Source organism: Trifolium pratense, linkage group LG1 (genome assembly GCF_020283565.1).
Source record: "Trifolium pratense cultivar HEN17-A07 linkage group LG1, ARS_RC_1.1, whole genome shotgun sequence".
NCBI classification, from domain to species: Eukaryota; Viridiplantae; Streptophyta; class Magnoliopsida; order Fabales; family Fabaceae; genus Trifolium; species Trifolium pratense.
The window spans coordinates 25,135,950-25,156,427 of record NC_060059.1 but is presented as its reverse complement, the minus strand read 5'-3'; the positions used below and the strand labels follow the sequence as shown (position 1 = coordinate 25,156,427).

The following is a 20,478-nucleotide window of genomic DNA, read 5'->3' as shown; positions in this document are numbered from 1 at the left end:
TCTCAAACCTTTTGGTTCTTTTAAAGAATTAAGGTATAATTTTATTTGTTGTTTGCCAATATAATGAATTATCTTATAACTTATAATTTCATATGACTAAATAAGACCCATTTGAAAACCATAATTTTCTTGCGAGCTAAATGTTATAGTTATTTTTAAGGTAAAGAGGTTTTTACGCCCTGCATAGTAGGCGAGTTTTGATTTACCTACTGCAAATTATTTTTTTGGATTACCCCATGTAATGATGATGTTGCATGGTTAGTCATTACAGGGGTCAAAAACACGGAATCTTACGTCAACATTTTCCATGAAGGGGTAAACCAGAGAATCTTCACATTAAAGGGGGTAATCCAAAAATAATAATTGTAGGGGGTAAATCAAAATTCGCCTGATTTGCGGGGGTCAAAAATTATTTACCTTATTTTTATTAGTTAATATTTTTTTTATATATATAAATTACTTCAAGAAGTTTATAACTTATCATTTTTTCGGTAAATTTTACCTTTATTGTGTTTATTAAAAAAATATTAATTAGACTTTTTTTTTTACGTCATTGAATATATTCATAAACATTACCAACTATTAATTTTATCGAACAATGCAAATTCAAATAGATAGCTTATTTGCAATTAGCTAACAAGTCTGTTTATAATTTGTCAGCAATAAATTCTAGAGCTGTCAAATGGGCTGGCCCGGTCCGGTCTGGTGGGACATACTATATATATATATATATATATATATATATATATATATATATATATATATATATATATATATATATATATATATATATATATATATATATATATATATATATATATATATATATAGGTTAGCCCGGTCCGACCTAATTATAATTGAGCTACACATTTATGAGCACGGCCCAACCTGTATGTGCCACGTAGGCTAATGGGTCGGCCCAGCCCATTTAATTTTCTTTTTCCCCATTTATTCGATCTTTTTTTTACATGAGTTTGATGTATTAAAGTAGTGTGTAGGTACACCCCCTTCTAAATAAAATTATTTAGAATAAAATGTTTAAAAAGTTGTTATAGAATATTGTTAGAACTATTGTGTTATTTATTATTTTATTTTTTGAAAAATTTGTGTTATTTATTGTAAAACTTATTAAACGAATAAATTTGATTATAATTATTCATGAAAAATTTATATTCCATTTTTTTATGTATCAGTTACAAATAATGGTCTCATGTATATTTTTGAATAAAAAAAATTAGAAATTTGATTTGGAATATATTTGGAATAATTTAGTAAATTTGATAGTAATTAACTTTATTATATTTTTTTATAATAACTTTATTATGTTATTATCGATATTTAGTAGTAAATTAGTAGTAAGCCACTAGGTTTGGTCTAGTGGTGAGGGGTTTCGGTATGTTGCATAGGTGCGGGTACGGTACCGGTATCCGGTACTGGTACCGGTACGTGGTACGGTATTTTTTAAAAAACTAAGGTACGGGTATGCTCATATAATTTTTTTTTAATGTAGTTATATATTTAAAATAATAAAATTATATTCTTAAAACAAATAATTAAACATAAAAAATAGCAATTTTTAAAAATTGTTATATTGTGGTTTACATGTTTAGAAAATTAGGAGTAGTAGTAAAACTATGCGGCTCTACTTTTAAAAATAAATAAAAAGAAAAGAAGACTCAATGAATTCTAATTTTAAACTAAAATGAATCTTTATTAAAAAAATAAACAAATAATAAAAGAATGAGATTGAAAAGTGTTGAAAAACAAATGGAGTACTGTGCAACATAGGTTTTGATTTAAATTTAATGTTAATTTAACTTATGTAAAGTATAAGATATAATAATATTATATGCTTTATAGGTGATAGCTAACGTTCACTACATAGTTGCCGTAACATAAATATTAGTGCATCCACCGTTCATTTCATTGCAAGTTCCTTATAGCCTATGGCAACTATAAGAAATATGGACTTGGTGACCGTGCGGTAAAGTTGCTTTTAGTGATAAGAATTAGGAAAGTGGTGGGAGCTTCTACCTCTTAGAGGTGTCATCAATTATCATATTAGAGTCTTGGGTGATTTTAAAGCACCGGTATAGAATTTGTCTTAATTTCAAATATTTATGGCTTGTTTTTAAACTAATTTTTTTAAAAGCACTGGTATAGAATTCATCTTAATTTCAATTATCAATAAAGTTTTTGGTACAAATGCACGAGTCTTTAAACTAATATTTTAAATAAAAAAATTGCAATCGGTTAATTTTTAGTCCATCCACTATAAATTAGTGTATCAATTACTACATATTTGTTACTTTTTGTCAAATAGAGTCTTAGCAAAATGTTGGCATGTGACTATGTGACATTTTTTCAAAAGGAAGAATTATAGCTAATTGATTAGGATTTTGTTAATATGTGCTTTAATGAAGCTCAAAAGGAAGAATTTTGTTAACATTTGACTATGTGACAATTTTATGTCTACGTAGTGAACTTGTTTACCAAAAGAAAATTAATTAAATACTGGTACTAATTTTTAAGAGAAAATTTAAACACTGGATGGAGTATAGAAGTTACACGTACGTGTGAATGTTGCCTCCCGGACGTGTTGGGTAATGTTTTCTACACGGTATTAAATATGGTGTAACCAGTTGACAAGTAAGTAATGCTTCGAAGAGCATGATTAATATTTATAAGAAAAAAAAGAGTATGATTTAAAAGTTTTGTCGTTTAAACAATTAATTATAATTAGTGTAGTCAATTTTGTTATAACACCTGTTGCTCTAGCTAAGTGTTCCTTTTTTTTCGAGTGTTATTTCTATGTTGTGTATGACCGTGCCTAACCGGCATATTGCTCATCCAATTTGGAATTCCCATTTTGATCGACCGGTTTAATGTCCAAATCAAATTATTGAGTTGCATTTCATATTGCTCTTTCTGAAACATTACTTATTTACATGGTGACTTTAGGTTTTTTTTTTTTTAGGAAGTGAATTTATATAATTTTATCATTTGTACGTTAACAAAATATCGATAAATCGATGAATTCTTTTTATTTATAGATAATTTAAGCCCGTAATTTTTTTCATAAATTAATGCAGATTTAATGATGTACACGTTAATAAAATAAGAAAAATATTTAAACATCTCAGTAGTTATCTACTATACAAGAAAAGAACATACGTATGAAATTTTTAAGTTACCCTTTTTTTCATTTTTTGACACATAATCAATTCAGGGTTATTTTTAATGTTACACATTTTATTTTTTCAAAAAAGAAAAATCTTTTATCACATGTTATTTGTTATAATCAATCAATCACCTAGGAAAATGGACTTGCCGGAGCTTGAGTCGTTACTGCCACTTTATGATGAAGCTTTGATGGTTGGTGAAGATGAAGAAGAGTTTTATGGGTCTGGATTTTCTGGGTTTGTGATAATGATGATGATTAGAGAGATGAAGATGTTGTTTGTTCTTTCGGTTCCACTTCCAACCCCTTTTTTCTAGTTTTTTTTTTATTATTTTTTAATTGACATAGCTCATTATTTGGCAACTTAATAATAATCAAATAAATAAAAATTATAATAAAAAGCCACTTAAGCATGCCATGTCATAAAAAACAAAGATTTCATGTCAAGTTGTCAATCTAGAGGGTAAGTGATGGAATCTGAATATTACGAGGGGGAATCCAAAAAATTTATTTTATAGGGAGTAAAGCAAAACTAGCTAATATTGCAGGGGGGTAAATAGCTATTAACCCTTTTTTTATTGACCACGGACCAAGTTCAACCCTTCAATTTTTTTATACAAGTAGACTAAGCTTGCCAAAGTGCAACTCGATCTAACCTATTCAACTCTATCTACAAGATAGAATTGTTTCCGTAACTCATTGTAATTTTTTTTATAGAATTGATATTTATCTCGATAAACCTATTATATAATACATTAATTAGTAAGACCCTAATTTAATTTTAATGATCTTAATAAGTTTCGATTGACAATGTTGATTATTAGACAGGGTGTTTTTATCCAGATTTAAATTCAAAATTTCATAATAAGTACTCTAAATTTTGTAATATTTTATGACTGTCTTCTAAGTACCAAAAATAAATAGCTTAGTGTACACAGCTTGATCACAACAAGACCATCAAATTTATGTCATTAAATTGCAAGGACATACCAGAAGGCAGAAGCATACTTGCAATTAATTAATCATAGGAGTATAGTAGGAGTCTACAGTAGTACAACAACGTGGGAGATGTAAGCCCCGTAGGAGTGTCTAGACGGTGGATTAGCCACGATCGTAGCCCTATTACAACACAAACGTGGCTGAATCTGCCACCATACATATGTCTAAATCACTAGGCCCAACACACATTACTACACTACCTTTTTAAGTTCTATAAATCACTTCAACTGCTCTCTCATACTTTTCACAAACCACCGAGCTGGTCGGTATACAAAACCTTTCTTCACCTCACTGTCTTGTCTCATTCTCAAACACTAAAACTACTAGGTAGCTATAACTATAATTTCATGTGTTTATTTGTTTTTTCCTAGCTACATTTTTCCTTTTCTTGTGTTATATATATAACAATTTTGTGCATGCATTGTTTTTTTTAACAGAAAAAAAATTATATACACTACTGTATAATAGTTAGATATGGGAAGAGCTCCTTGTTGTCAAAAAGTAGGGTTGAAAAGGGGAAGATGGACAACTGAAGAAGATGAGATCTTGACTAAATATATTCAGACCAATGGAGAAGGTTCTTGGAGGTCATTGCCCAAAAATGCAGGTATATATCAATAGTAATTAATTATTAATATTACTATACGGAGTATTATATTAGATCCTTTTTTATAAAGAAATAGTTTTTTTTTTTAGATTCAGTGAATAATTAACGTATATAGTTTATATATAATATATTTACTTATTTATTTAGGTTAAATACATTAATTATTTAATAAATTAAAAAAGTTAATTGTCTTTAATAAAAAAAATCAAAAGAAGTATTTTTGTCCGGTTAATTTAACTACTTGTCTACTTGTCTCTTGGGGGACCAATGTTAATTTAATGTATTTAGTTAGAAATTATGATAAACCCATATTGTTAACTGGCAATAATAAATCACCATCTTAATGATTTTTCAATAAGATATGATGAAAATCAACTTTTTTAATAATTGAACGATTATGACGCATTGTCTTGTCGGTGTGTATAAAATTTTCTCAGTCTTAAAATAAACGTGTCAATAAAAATTAATGTATTTGATTTAAATTTTATACCAAATATATTAAATTTTATTGATTAATTTAATCTCACTTATATTTTGAAGAGAGAGTACTAAATTTTTAGTTTGAACTTTTTCTATAATGTATGTGATTTTAAAATATATTTAATTTCAATATGACAAACCATGCCATTTCATTATTATTATACACAAAAGACTACTTCACAAATTCATTTTAATAGATGTTTGTATTATAAATCAGATACATCAATTATTTAATATGCATTAAAATGTACTCCACAAATTCATTTTTTTACTAACATTATATTTGGGAATTGAAAGGATTACTAAGGTGCGGGAAGAGTTGTAGATTAAGATGGATTAACTATTTGAGAACCGACCTTAAAAGAGGGAACATTTCTAAGGAAGAGGAAGACACAATTGTAAAGCTGCACACTTCTTATGGCAACAGGTCAGTGAGTCCTAGCTAGTGTTGTTGAATATTGTACTGGTATTAATTATAGGAAAAATTAAAGTCAAAATTTCCTTTTCTTGTAAAAACATTTACCCCTTTTATTTAGGATCATTCTTGCCCACGTAAGTTCAGCTGATCATGTCTTTATTAGTAATAATGTGGATGGAGACCGCTATCTACAAAATCTGTCTTTTGCATAAGACTATATATATCACTGATTTGTCGTTTTAAAATAAAACATAATAACTTAATTAAATGATATAAAATAAGATCCTAATCAATACTAATATATATAACCACAAAAAAATACTACTAATATATATAACAATAATAAGAAATTATTTTTTATACATTTTATGTGTAAAATCTTTTACAATATAAAAATAATTATAGTTAAAGTTAAATATTAAATAATTTGATGACTACGATTCGATGTTTGTGATCAATAATATGAATTTGTAGATGTTTCTATTGCCACATGTACAAAATATTGTCTTAAATCATTGATCATTTTTAGAATTTTATTTTTGTTGTCAATTTTCATGTTTCAACGTGAATAATAACAAAAACACATGTCGCAATTATTATAGTATTAATCATTTTTTTTCTTCTTATTGATAAAGGTCATACATATTCATATACACACTCATATAGAAAGGGGAATTAATCTTCGTGATTATAGCTTAGTTGGTATGTACATTGTATGTAAAATGTAAGAATAGGAGTTCGAACTCTAGTACTCTCACTATTTCACTTCACTTTAAATATGAAATTCTAGTTACTAAGGCTACTTGATAAAATAAAAAAAGGGATTGTCCCGTGAGTCTGTGACCCGAGTTCTGGCAAGACATTGAAGTATATATGCAGGGGTCAGGATTCGAATCTCAGACACTCCACGAATTCACTTATAAGATGAATTTTCTAGCCACTAGATTACCTGACAAAAAAAAATTATTATCATTTTAAATTGATTAAATAACCGATATATCTAGTTTATATATATTGTACCAAAGAAAATACTAATAAGTGACTTTGTGTGCCCTAGACGCACTTTTTTGTTTCAAGTAGCTAGAAATTCCACCATAAAGGTTGATGTCCGAAGTTCGAATCTCGGCACTTATTAAGCAACCAAATATAGATAATTATCATGGAACTTGGGTAGGCAATATCTTAAAAATATATACAAAAAAAATATTTTTGAAAGTTATAAAAAATTAACTTAAAAAAGTTATAATAAATATAAAATTTATTTTTTTATTTTCTAAAAATAAATACTCGTAGTTTCTCATATGAGTATTAAAAAGTTGACCGGTAGTAGAAGTGAGACAGGGAAGTACTGTTTGTTGACAACTTTTTTTCATCACTCGTGTCATGTTATCATTGGTTCCAAATTAACGGGAGTTTATTTTCAATAAAAAAGTAAGCTGACATATTGTACCTTTGTTTTGTACGAAAGATCCAAGTATGAGTCTGGTTATACTATACTAGGGATGTTGATTGCATGCTGTCAAAAACCCACACAGTTTGGTGCTGTAAAGTCCAAAAAATCTTAACTCAATTAACAAAAATACATAAATTGTTAGGTTGGACAGGGATCCAGATCATCTCATGTCTTCCTCTTCGGTTTTATGTTATGTGCAGATTTGAACTGCCCATCAATGATACTATAGTATTGACCGTTAATATTTAATAAAAATCAATGGTTGAGATCAAATAGAACCATTCAGTGAATGGAGAGGATTCAAACACCACGACTAAAGTGGTTTCTGCACTATGTGTGTGTGAGTTTACAATGACTTGTCGATAAAAAAAAAAAATATTGCCATAAAAATGTAGGGTAGATTGACCAAAAACAATAAAGAGGTAGAGACGTACAGTAGAACAAATAATTTAATGAAAACGAATATACTAACACAAGGAAGGTACCATGATTTTAATGTTTATAAGCTTTCTTTGAATTTTTTCAGGTGGTCCATGATAGCTAGCCACTTGCCAGGAAGAACCGACAATGAAATTAAAAACCATTGGAATTCTCACCTAAGCAGAAAAATTTACAGTTTCTCCAAAATATCCAACACTACGGAGCCAAAGATTATAGATATTCCTCCTCCTAAGCGTAAATGTGGCAGAACAAGTCGTTGGGCAATGAAGAAAAACAAAAACTACAAAAAACAAATCGTCACTAATACTAACAAAACCGTCACTAATATTGAAGAAACTGTCACTATTGAACCTGAAGTTCAAATTCCACGGACACCGTCACTAGAAAATGAGGTTGAGGTGGTAAAAACAACATATGAAGAAGAGAAAGAAGAAACTTGTGATTATGAATCATGTGACGACATCATAGTACTGAGTGAATTATTAGATAGCATTAATGAAGATAGTGGGTTGGAAAATTGTTTGGTGAAAACATGTGGTACTGTTTCAAATTTAAGTGAAGAGAGAGAAATGGTGGGTGATATGGTTATGGGTGAAGAGAATGATGTTGATGTGTGTCTTAAAAATCATAAATTGGATTCATGTGATAGTAGTGTGAATAATTACCAAAGCAGCTCTAACAATGGGGAAATTAGTGATGAATGGACCTCAATGGGATTAAATTTTGATCATGATGATAAATGGAATTGGGAAAGTGTGATGGAGTTTAATATTTTTGATGATGATGATAATGATGATAGTTTTAGGGAGCATAAAGAAAAGATTTTGAAATTGTTGTATGAAGATGATGATAATAAGATGTTGGGAGAGATTGATCCTCAGAAACAAAATGATTTGATTGCTTGGTTTCTCTCTTGAATAAAGAATGCATGCATGTATGTGTTCTGTTTTTGTGTGTTGAGAATTTTTCTTTTGTATGGTTTTTAGTGTCTAGTTTTTTTTCTTAGTGGATGATTTAGTGTGTACATCCTCCCTCGTTCATTATTATAAATAAAATTTATTTTTTAAATCATTAAATAGTTGATGTATTTAACATGGATCATATACATGCGTGGATTAAGATAAGAAGAAATAAATTAAGAGAAAAAAAATATTATAGACTAATTAGAAAATGGAGATTTTTTAGGGTTTTTTCTAATCCACACACCCATTTATAATTTGAGGATATTTATTCATTAACAAATGACAACAAGTCACATGTAAATTCAAAAATTTGTTACAAATTAGTTGTGGGTACCATAAGCAAATTCACTTATGTGAATTGTTTTCATTGGTTGACAATGTAAGTTAGGGATGACAATGGGTAGGATATGGGTAGGGTACTATAACACTCATCCTCATACCCACAGTTTGAAAAAAATACTTGTACTCATCCCCATCGCGTGGGTAACAATCTTTGTACCCATTACCATACCCTATGGGTACCTAAGTACTCATACCCGTACCCGTTACCCTCATTTTTACTAAATATAAATCGATCAATTATAAAATATCACATCATTTTAATATAATTAATTTTTTTAAAAAAAAAAAATTTAATGTTGACTCATGAAAATTGTAATAAATTTTTTTATTAACCTCGTGTTAAAGTTCACTTCTTTGTTATAAATATTTTTATTAAGAATATGTAATAGTTTAATAGTGTTACATTTTTTAAAATTGATATAAATATGTTATTATATGGGTATGGGGCGGGGTGGGTACTAAGGTACCCGTACCCGCACCCATACCCGTTCATTTTTACGGGTAATACCTATATCCGTACCTGTATCCAAAATACGGATTTTTACCATATCCGTTATATTAGTATTTTTTGTGGGTGCTCATTGGGTATGAGTCAAATTGTCATCCCTACTATAAGTAAATAGTCGTAAGTTACTGAAAGAGTAGAGTATGTGTCACTTTTCCGTAGTCATATACTATAAGCAAACTTATTGTGTTTTCCAAATATACCATTAATGTAAATGACTTTTTTAGTGAAGGAATATTTATTATTGTGAATGTTAATGTACACTCTTGTTGTTGTTTTTGTGATCCTTATAATTAACTCTACGTGTCTCTACACCTTCTTTTTACCAAAAAAAAATGTTCACTATGTATAAATAGAGAATTTAAGACACTTATGGTTCTGAGTAAGTTATGATGGTGATGTGTCTTAATTATAATTTGGTTTCATATGAGGACCCCAAAGATGGTTAATGTAAATTACAAAAGCTGATGAAACAATTGGGGGAAGTGGTGAATGGTCCTCAATGTGTTTAGATTTTGATGATGATAAATAGTATTGGGAGAGTGTGATGGAGTTTAATGAGATGTTGGGAGAGATTGATCCTCATAAATAAAATAATTATTGCTTTGTTTTCTCTTGAAAAAACAAAGAGTTAATGCATGTGTCTTATACTGTTATGTGTTCTGTTTTTGTGTGTTTAGGCTTTTTCATTTGTACGGCTTTTTGGTGCATAACATTAATTTGTGGGACAAAAATACTATACTGTATACTGTAACATGTTCTCTCTCTACACTCACTCACAATATGGAATTCAAAATATGCAAAAAAATATTTTTTAAAATTTGTTAGATAATTGTGTTTGAATAATATTTTTGTTTTTTCACAACTCAATTTAGTTTGTAGCATTTTGAAAAGGTTGACATTGTTGAATAAATAATAAAACGTGAATGTACAAAATAATAAAAACAAATGGTGACTTTTATTGGATTGTTGCAATGGTCTAATTTTGGTTTTGTTATAAGAAAAATGCTAAATAATGTCCTGGGGTAATAGTTAACCATACTCCCTCCGTCCCAAAAAGAATGACCCAGTTGACCGAAACACGCATGCCAATGCATAACTTTGGCGACTAATATCTTTAATTGTATAATAGTAAAAATTATAAAAAATTGATATTTTGAAAATACTCATCGAGACGAATCTAACAACATCTTATATGTTAATATTTATTTTTATTTATTAGTAGAAAAATATGGTCAAAACAATATATATGAATAGTGCATATATTCAAAATGGGTCATTCTTTTTGGGACGGAGGGAGTATTAAAAAGGAAACTATGTCTTAGAACTTGTGCATTCAATATTTAAAAATGAAAAAAGTTATTTTACCAACATTAAATTTATCTTTTATTTCCTATCTTAGTATGCTTAACAAGGGTCTGGGACACTGTTTAGCATGACCCTTGTTATAAATAGTAAATATAAGAACGTCCATGTGTTACAATAGTTACCTATAGTATGAACGTAAATATAATTTGGTTAGCAAGCTTTTTTTTTGGTTTATAACCCTCTGGTTTCTAGGGAAAGGGGCTCTAGTAGTCCAGAGTTCTGGTTAGCAAGCTTTTATAATTACAAGATAGTTTAATTATAAACTAGTTTCCATTAAAAGAGAAAAAAAAATTACGCAAATATTAGGTAGTAGAAAAAAAATAAGGGTGTCAAAAAGAATTTCCATAAAAAAGTGCTGTTTGAACTTTAATAGACCTTGATTGGGCCTGCCCTCAAGACCCAAAACTATGAGAGTATTTTTGTTTACACCCTTGTACTTCTTGCGCGCCCTTCTCATATTCATTTTTACCAATATGATATTTTAGTAGCAGATGTTATAAAAATCAGAAAAAACATCTTTTGACAAATTTATATGTCAAAGTTTGAAGCCTCGACTTTAAATAAATACATTAAGGAGTAATATATCAGTATAAAAATATCTTTTAAATATTATATTTATATTAAATAAGTGATTAGTCGCTTATTATTGACTTTTACATATAAAATAATTATTTAAGAGAAAAGATTTCACTTGCATCTCCTACAGGTTGCTCACCATGAAGTTGGAAATTTTGTAATTAAAAAATAGTAACAAAAAAGAAAGTTATTGATATTTTTAGTATTTGTCTATGGGTGAGTATAGAATTTTTAACCTCCTTATCGCTTAATTCCTTAACTCATTCACCTTAACCATAAAATCATTCTTATAAATATAAACCCTCGTAGAAGAGATGTTGGAGATAAAATGAAAAATATACTATAATAGAATTGATGGTTCTACTTCTGTCAAAAAAGAGTAGATGGTTAATTGATTAATGGTAAAAAAAATAAAATCATTTATGTTTATAAGTTTTTGTTAAGTGAAAATCATTGATAAGTTTAATAATAAATATAGATATAGAATGACTTGAATTGACTAATTTAAATTTATTTGCCTATATAAATATAAATTTTGTTAAATCTTTTATTAATTTAAATAAGTGAAAATTACCTACAAAGTGCATATTACGGTAATTTCTCATTAACCCTAAAGTGTGTTCTTTATTTTTTTCTTCTCAATTACGTTAACTACCCCATTAAGAGATCATGTGGTTAATATCTAATACATAACAGCTTTTTTGTTTTTGTTCGCTAAGACTAACATATCTATTCAGTAAAAACTTACACCATCAAAGGAATATTGTAGAAGGTTTTAGAAGAGTCTCAACATACTAAAACAAGCAAGATCAATCCCCAAACAACAACAATCTCGAAGCAAGAGCAATAGTCAAAAGTATTTTGACTATTAAATTTATTTTTGTTTTTGCGGTTTAAGATAAAAAATTCTAACGATTTATGCTAAAAACAATTTATAATAATTTTATACAGTTATCTCTTATATTTTAAGCTTATTCCGATAAGCTAACCATAAACCTAATTTTTTTCCCACTCATTTTCCCTCTTTTTTTATTGTAGATTTATGTTAAAAATAATAATAAATTTGTCTATGGTAGGAATCAAATATGCATCATTTGCTTACAATAAAGTTTTTCAACCACTAGAGCATGTGCTTCAATTGTGATTGGAGTTAAAAAATTCTAATATGTTAACCTAATATTTATTTTTATTTTTTTAAAAGCAAAAAGGAAGTTATTTAAAAATAAACCACAGCACAAGAGGTGCTAAAGGTTTAGTAAACCAGTACAGAGAGGGGGACCGATTACCCATAACCAAAACACAAAAATAAGACTAAACTCAACAATCCAAAAAACAATCCAGCTAAAAACATAAAACCACAACACAGAGGACAAAGCAGAAAGCAGCAGCAAAAGCAATCCTGCAGCGAGCCCTAACATAAGCGAAGCGAAGCAAACACTCGAACCATCACCTGGGGAAGCAGTCACCTGGGTTCCACCGCCATTCATACAAGAGACAAGGGCCTTTGGCCATGCGCCCAATAAACCACTGCCAGGACAACCTTATAATTGACTCCACCACCTCTTCCACATCAATCACCCCATTGTTAAAGATCCGTAAATTCCACATCAACCTTATATGTTAACCTAATATTAAATGAATTTATAATTACCTAATAGGTAACCTGACAAAGAAATTGATAACTGCATAATGTTTAATATTACAATCATTAAATACCTTTTTTTACATAATGTTTAATCACATAATTGTGATTAAACTCAACTTTTTTTAAATATCTTTTAATATTACAATTTTTTGTTACATGTTAAGCTAGTTAGACCCGTGCACCGCACGGGTCGAAGTTCTAGTTTAATTTATTTTCGTAAGTTCTTTAATTTAATTTTTTTACGCACTTTAATATAACTTTATACTCTCTCCGGACATAAATATCATGAAAAAAAACTTTAAATTTTGATCACTATTATAAGTAAAAGTTAACTACTTTTAAACTAATTAATATTATTATTCCTAATATACCCTTATTTATTTCTATTTTATTTTAGGCATTTATTTCACTTTTACACTTTTCAAAATGGGTAATATAGTAAACTTAACTTATATTTTGCATTAAATCAAGAAAATTGACTAAATTTTTTAAACATTGCGTATGCAGTTTTTTTTGCTTATATTTGTATTCAGAGGAAGTATACTATTACAATTTATGAATGCAATACTATTTATGAATCTATCACAATTATCCACGTCACCAATTATACTAGGTATTTGTCCTTTCTATTTATCTACAATTCTCTCTTTTTTTCTTTTATGTGTCTTTCTCTCTCATAATTTTTTCTCTCATCATCACTTATTTATTTTTTATTTATCTCCTCACACGAAGAAAAAGAAAAGAGAATTAGAGAAGAAAAAAAAACAGAAAATCCAAATCGGGATACTGGAACACATTAAATAAATTGTGTTCTAAAGAATTTACCATTTATTCATGTAAAAAAAAGTCAATATTCAATTTATAACATACCATGTGTCCTAATTTACACGTGGCTTGGCTATTATGCACACATGCGTATGTCCGCCTCTTATACCATGCCACGTCAACAAATAGCGTCATTTAGGTGTTAAGCAAAGGTGACGATTACTTCGCTGAAAAGAGAAGCAATTAAACAATGCCACGTGACCCAGACGTAGCAGTACCGAAACTGTATATCTTCGTAAAAAAAAAAAAAAATTATCGTTAATTGGTTCAGTGATGATTGATGCTGAACTTAGTAGGGAGAATCACGTTTCGATTCTCGCAAATGCAATTAAAAGGAGGCTGAACCACTTGATGTCAGAACTAATACCCGAAGCAGATTCAAGTAGCGATGAAAAAATTAAAAGAAAACTTAAGCTATTTTTTATTTTTCTTGCTCTTTAGAAACTTGGCTAATTTAATAATGAAGCGGAATTGATTCATTGAAATTGGATACTACCACCATCATTTTTCCCCCTATATATAATCAATCAGTCACGTGCTATAGCAGTTGTTGAACCGAAACCGAATAACAGAGAAAGAAACAAAGACAGATGAAAATGGAGAATTATCAGATCTGGAGCAAGATTGTGTTAGCATCGTTCGCGATTTCTCTTCTATCCCTATCCGTCTCAGCAGACGACGTCGTTATCCTCACTGAAGATAACTTCGAGAAGGAAGTTGGTCAAGACAAAGGAGCTCTCGTTGAGTTCTACGCCCCTTGGTAACTTTCTCGATTACTCGATCCATTTCCATGAATCACACTTCCATTTTTACCTTAGTTTGTTCAAATTATTACTGTATCATTCTTGATTTGCATCGAGTTTTTATTCAGATTTGCTTCGATCCGATGTGTTTTTTGCTTTCATATTGTAGTTTTATGATCTGTTGGTTGATTTACAGTTATGATTTATTGTAGATTATACGATGCCGTTTTGGCTTTTGATGCAATTCAGTTCAACTGGATTCAGTTTAGATCATTGTCTTCTAGTTTGTTAATTAGAGAAATACTAAGCTCTTGAAGAAATAATTTATTTTAGATCATTAAATTAAGGTGATTGTGATTATTTGATTTAATTACTAATAATATAACTCAGGTTTTTAATTCCTTCTATCAAATGATTAGATGATAATATCCCTCAGTTTGAAACTAGAGGGACTAAAATCTGCAATTAAGCTCACTATAACTTATAAAGAGAAGTTATAAGCAAAAGTAACCATGTTATACTACATACTAAGCCTCTGTGATTTGGTCTGCATAAAATAAATAGGTTGATAACTAATCAGATCCTCCCAACCCACTTGGGGTTGATCTACTGGTGTTGGCTTGGGTCCTTGGAGTATGCTCCTCTCAAGGTCTCAGGTTCGATTCCCCTGGTACCAATTTCGGTGGGCTAAGCTTTAAATGGCCCCCCCGCAAGTGGGTGGTGGGATTGGTCCCCTTGGATTAGTCGGTCCTAGAGCCAGATACTAAGTTTTCAAAAAAAAAAAAACTAATCAGATCCTCCATAGTTTATACTTTATAGTAGTAAAGATTATTTGTCTCGATGTGATTTTCTTTAGGTTAATATATAGGCTATTTTATTAGAATGAAGGAAACATCTAGGCTATTTGATTTATATTCTTTTGATTCTCTTGATAGGTAACATTTTAAGCTTCACGAGTACGAAGTTGAATTTTAATTAATTATACTCACAACTAAGTAATTTGCCTTTGTATTTGAAATGTACAGTAAGTGTTATAATCTCAACTTGGTGAAGAAAAACTTTTTGAAGCTTTATTGGCTGTGTAATAACTTGTTATGCTGTAAATAAGATGCACAGTTAGCTTATAACAGTGTTCCGTTTTATCTGTAATAATAGGTGTGGACACTGCAAAAAGCTTGCTCCGGAATATGAAAAGCTTGGTAACAGCTTCAAGAAAGCCAAATCTGTTTTAATTGCCAAGGTAAGCTCCGTGGTTTTTCTCTGCATTTATACCTTTGATTGTTGTTCATAGTTTGTCTGTTACCTTAGTAGTAAAATGTTTTGCTCTATTTTTTAAGCTTCGAGAAATTTTATTGTTTTATGATTGTCTATGTATGGTAACCCTTCTTTTATTACGGGGCATGTTGGTGTTGTATACCTGTCTTCATAACCGAGAAGTTTATGCTGCGACTTTGACAATTATTATGTAATCACTTGGGAATTCTTTTTCTCCAATGTTGAACTCTTCAAATATTCAAAATGATATCCCCTTCTACAATCCATATATATGTATATGATGATTATGATAGTAATTTTAAAGTAGATTGGGAGGTGGGAGGGATCAATCATCCCTGGGGAATTATATTCTTCACCAATTTTCCTCATAACCTTTGAACTTTGTGGTTTCTTTTTTGGCCTTTCTATTGTTGATTTAATTAGTTCTCTGCACATATGATGAAGCTTACTTATTAATGTGCTATAGGTGGACTGTGATGAGCATAAGACCGTGTGCAGCAAATATGGAGTCTCTGGGTACCCAACGATTCAGTGGTTTCCAAAGGGATCTCTGGAACCAAAAAAGTGAGAAGACCTTAGCATTTTAAAAAATAATATATGATTTTATATCTCAGCTCATCATTAGTTGTCCTGCATTTTCACCTCTATATTTTGGCATCTAATACTTGATTTTGGAAAATTCTTGTAGGTTCGAAGGGCCTCGCACTGCAGAATCACTTGCTGAGTTTGTAAATACAGAAGGAGGTACTATTTGTAGTTGCAAAGCCATCTGTTGTTGCAATATGATTATCTATGAAAGAAAAAGCAATCAGATATTAACATTGTATAACTTCTAAGTAAACTGTAAACATAATGCCTCCCCTCGGAGATATCAAAAAGAATCATCCTGTCGCATCATATCTTTTTTTTAGAAGTATTTTAATGTAGGGTAGAGTTTACTGAGATACTAGAGTTTTAGGTTTCATGTCCTAAATCATCAAAATCTGCACACTTAGATTTTTTTTTAGTTTGTATGGTGGTGTTGAGCATACACAAGCATGGTTTGGTTTTCCCCTTTTCTTCTTCTGTGTACTTTATTTGCATTTGTATTATTGTAGTGGGTTTTCTAAACAGAGGTTTTGACTTACAGGAACCAACGTAAAGATTGCTGCAGCCCCATCTCATGTAGTTGTGCTAACACCTGAAACCTTCAACGAAGTTGTCTTGGATGAAACCAAAGATGTCTTGGTTGAGTTTTATGCACCATGGTACTCACCAATAATTTTCAGATTGTTGTTTCTAATCTTTAATTTTCCTTTTTTTTTTTTGTTTTGCGTTAAAATTCTGTATGTTAGTAATATATCAGTATCATTCATTCATGGAATGTTTGTGAAAACTCTCAATTACTGCTATACCTTATGAACTTTTGTTATTTTGCCAGGTGTGGACATTGCAAAAGTCTTGCTCCTGTAAGTTGATATCTTTACAGTTTCCTTTTTATCAATTTAAAGTTGATGCGTTTATTTTTTGAAAGACCTATGCTTAACTTGGCTATGTTCTTTTCCCCTTCAGATTTATGAAAAAGTTGCTGCAGCTTTTAAATCGGAGGACGAAGTAGTGATTGCAAATTTGGATGCCGACAAATATAGGGATTTGGCTGAAAAGTAAGTTTTAGGTGCCTAATATTAAAAGGAATTAAGTTTTTATCCGAATGAATCAAACTTAAGAAGTGGAGTCCAATAGAAGTGAAATTGTTTGGGGCCTACTAGACCAATATGCATGTTGCATGATGTGGTTGGATATATTAATCTTTTACCTACTCATATGATAATACATAATTAAAGTATGCAATTATACTGATTTACAAGACAAAAGCTGCAAACAGTGAAGATTTGGAGGTTGGAGACTGGGAGAGTACAATATCATAGATAATTATAGATTTATGGAATAACTTTTTATGCAGGTATGATGTGAGTGGATTTCCTACCTTGAAGTTCTTCCCTAAGGGAAATAAAGCCGGTGAAGATTACGGAGGTGGAAGAGACTTAGATGACTTTGTTGCTTTTATCAATGAGAAATCTGGAACAAGTCGAGATGCAAAAGGACAGCTTACTTCTGAGGTTGGTGAATTCAGATCAAAGAGAAGCTCTCTCTCTCTCTCTCTCTCTCTCATTTTTATGTTATAAAAAAATTGGTGGCAGTGGACATGGTTGTTTTGGGGGGATAAAAAGGTCAAATTGTTGCATTTAACATTGTGCTCACACTTGATATTTCTGCATAGGCTGGTATAGTAGAAGACTTGGACGTTTTGGTGAAGGAGTTTGTAGCTGCTGATGGCGAAGAGAAGAAGGCTGTATTTGCCAAAATAGAAGAGGAAGCTGGGAAGCTTAAGGGCTCTTCTTCTAGGTAATGTAACATCACCCCTTTCAGATTATTGTCATGTTTAATTGCTTGAAAATTGTGCCCCTATAGAATAACTTAATTCGTGCTGCGTATACTTTATGGTACTTGACCCAGTTGTGTTGCTTAAAGCAAAAAAACTATAGGCGATAATGCAACTATTTTTTTTCTTCCTTTAGATACGGAAAGATTTACGTGAAAGCTGCCAAGAATTACTTGGCGAAAGGTTCTGATTATGCTAAGAATGAAATTCAGCGCCTAGAGCGCATACTTGAGAAGGTAATGTTCTCTTTGCAAAGCAAACCTTTACGTTTCACTTAATGCATAAAATAATTAGCATGGTATACATTTTAACTTTTTGGTCCTTAAAAGGAGATTAAGAAGTGTACAAATTGTTGTAAACAACATAATTGTGGCACTCATTATCTGTGATAATTGATGCAGTCCATCAGCCCTGCTAAGGCCGACGAGTTCACTCTAAAGAAAAACATCTTGTCGACATATGCTTGACTTAATGGCGCAAATTCTACCCTTTGTTCTGGAAGCTAGCGTCCCACAGTAGCTCCTTTTGATGATTGTTTGACGTTAACAACGAAATTGCTCGGAGATTTGCAACGTGGAGACTTGTAGTACTTAATCTGAGTCTGTTTTAATGATCCTATACTATAGAACAATTTTGGGGCAATGATGATTATTCTTTGCCCCATTGTAGTTTAACTGAGATCGATTTTGGGAAGGACGAAAACTTTTACAATCTGTTTCTTTTGTTGGTTTTTGGTATCAACTTATCACACGAAGATGGTTAATATTACATGACAACAACGATACAAGACGATGATAGTTTTGTCAAAACAATAAAATGAAGACAATGATGATAGTTAATGCATGATAAGTAGCTATAATTTGCATTCGGTCTAGATATCAAATTTCTTTGGTCGCAATTTGAAATTTTTAACTCTTGGGTATCTCTTATAATTTGTGATAGGAGAGTGTACGGGAGTAGATTTTTTAATGTGGGAATTTAATAGTAAAGTTGAAGAGTTTCTAATGTGTTAAAAATATGTTAAACATAACTAAATAGACAGTTTTAATCAATCATATGATAGTTATACGTATATGACTTCAAGTTTTATTGTAGTGCACTCCTTATGTAGGAGAAGAAGATAATGTAAAGGAGTAGATTTTTAAATGTGACAATTCAATAATAAATCATCTTGTTTGTTTGGTTCCACATTCAAGAGCCTCGTGCGCACATTCAAATGATCAAACGTGGTTTCAAATTTTGAATGAGACACAAGAATGTTTGGATATGGTTTTATATAGGGCTGCTTCTATTATGCCCAAGTTCATCAAGTGATTAGATGTTTTCTCTCCTGACCCCCTCATTTCTTTTTTACCCCCCAAAAATCCAATTTTGCCCCTTGCGGTTTCAAACATTTTTGCCAAAAAACTTCGGTTCGTATTCACCGAAGCCAAATATTAGACCATTTCGGTAACTGCAAATCGAACATTAGCGTTTTCGGTACACAAAAAACGAATGTCAGCTTGTTCGGTATCTGCGAACCGAAATGTCCTAGATTTCGGTACGTTGGTCGCTGGAATTAGGCCATTTTCGGTAGAAGTTTACCGAAATAATTGTTTCGGTACCTGCAAACCGAAATGTCCTAGATTTCGGTAAGTGGTTACCGAAATTTATCAGCATGTCAGCTTATTTCGGTTCGTATAAACCGCAGTACCCCAAGGAAAAAAATGGAAATTCAGGGGGTAGAAAAGAATTGAGGAGGGTTGGAAGAGAAAACATCAAGTGATTATAGTGATTCAATCTATTTGAATTGATTCCACTTAAAGCAGCATTTCCTAACTATCGCAATTAACTGTAACAATAGATTATTATGTATCAAATCAAGATGATTTATTAACTTTGCCCCAACACAATGACTATTTTAATTATTAACTATGAATATTACGTGCAATTCATTTTTAATCAAAATACATTTCATCAACTAATCGTTAGTTGGTTCAATGGTGATTAGCGTTGAACTTGGTAGGGAGAACTACGGTTTGATCCCCGCAATTGCGATCGAGAGAGGGCTGAAACCACTTAATATCAGAACTGACCCTGAACTAGATTAAATTGGTTGTGAAAGTAAAAAAAAAAAATTATCAAATTAAAATCTCACCGCCTAAGCACCAACAGTTGAACATAGTTGTAACTTATAAGCAATAATATGACACTTAAATGAATTGTTGTAGTTATATTCTGATCAATAGTTTGTAAC

General features: G+C 30.6%; 2 protein-coding genes across 2 annotated transcripts; both read left to right on the top strand.

The window, feature by feature from the left end:
• Positions 1–4,426: 4,426 nt before the first annotated feature.
• Positions 4,427–8,650, top strand: LOC123906826 (transcription factor MYB11-like). Its single transcript, XM_045956840.1, has 4 exons — positions 4,427–4,507; positions 4,618–4,787; positions 5,565–5,694; positions 7,665–8,650. Exons 2-4 carry the CDS (start codon positions 4,655–4,657, stop codon positions 8,494–8,496), a joined length of 1,095 nt encoding a protein of 364 aa, XP_045812796.1. The 5' UTR covers positions 4,427–4,507; positions 4,618–4,654; the 3' UTR covers positions 8,497–8,650.
• A 5,455-nt stretch (positions 8,651–14,105) lies between these two features.
• LOC123906814 (probable protein disulfide-isomerase A6) lies at positions 14,106–18,953 on the top strand. Its single transcript, XM_045956833.1, has 11 exons — positions 14,106–14,562; positions 15,701–15,785; positions 16,287–16,384; positions 16,509–16,564; positions 16,950–17,067; positions 17,241–17,268; positions 17,372–17,463; positions 17,763–17,919; positions 18,081–18,205; positions 18,379–18,478; positions 18,644–18,953. The coding sequence occupies exons 1-11, from the start codon at positions 14,393–14,395 to the stop codon at positions 18,707–18,709; spliced, it is 1,095 nt and encodes a 364-aa protein (XP_045812789.1). The 5' UTR covers positions 14,106–14,392; the 3' UTR covers positions 18,710–18,953.
• Positions 18,954–20,478: the final 1,525 nt, after the last annotated feature.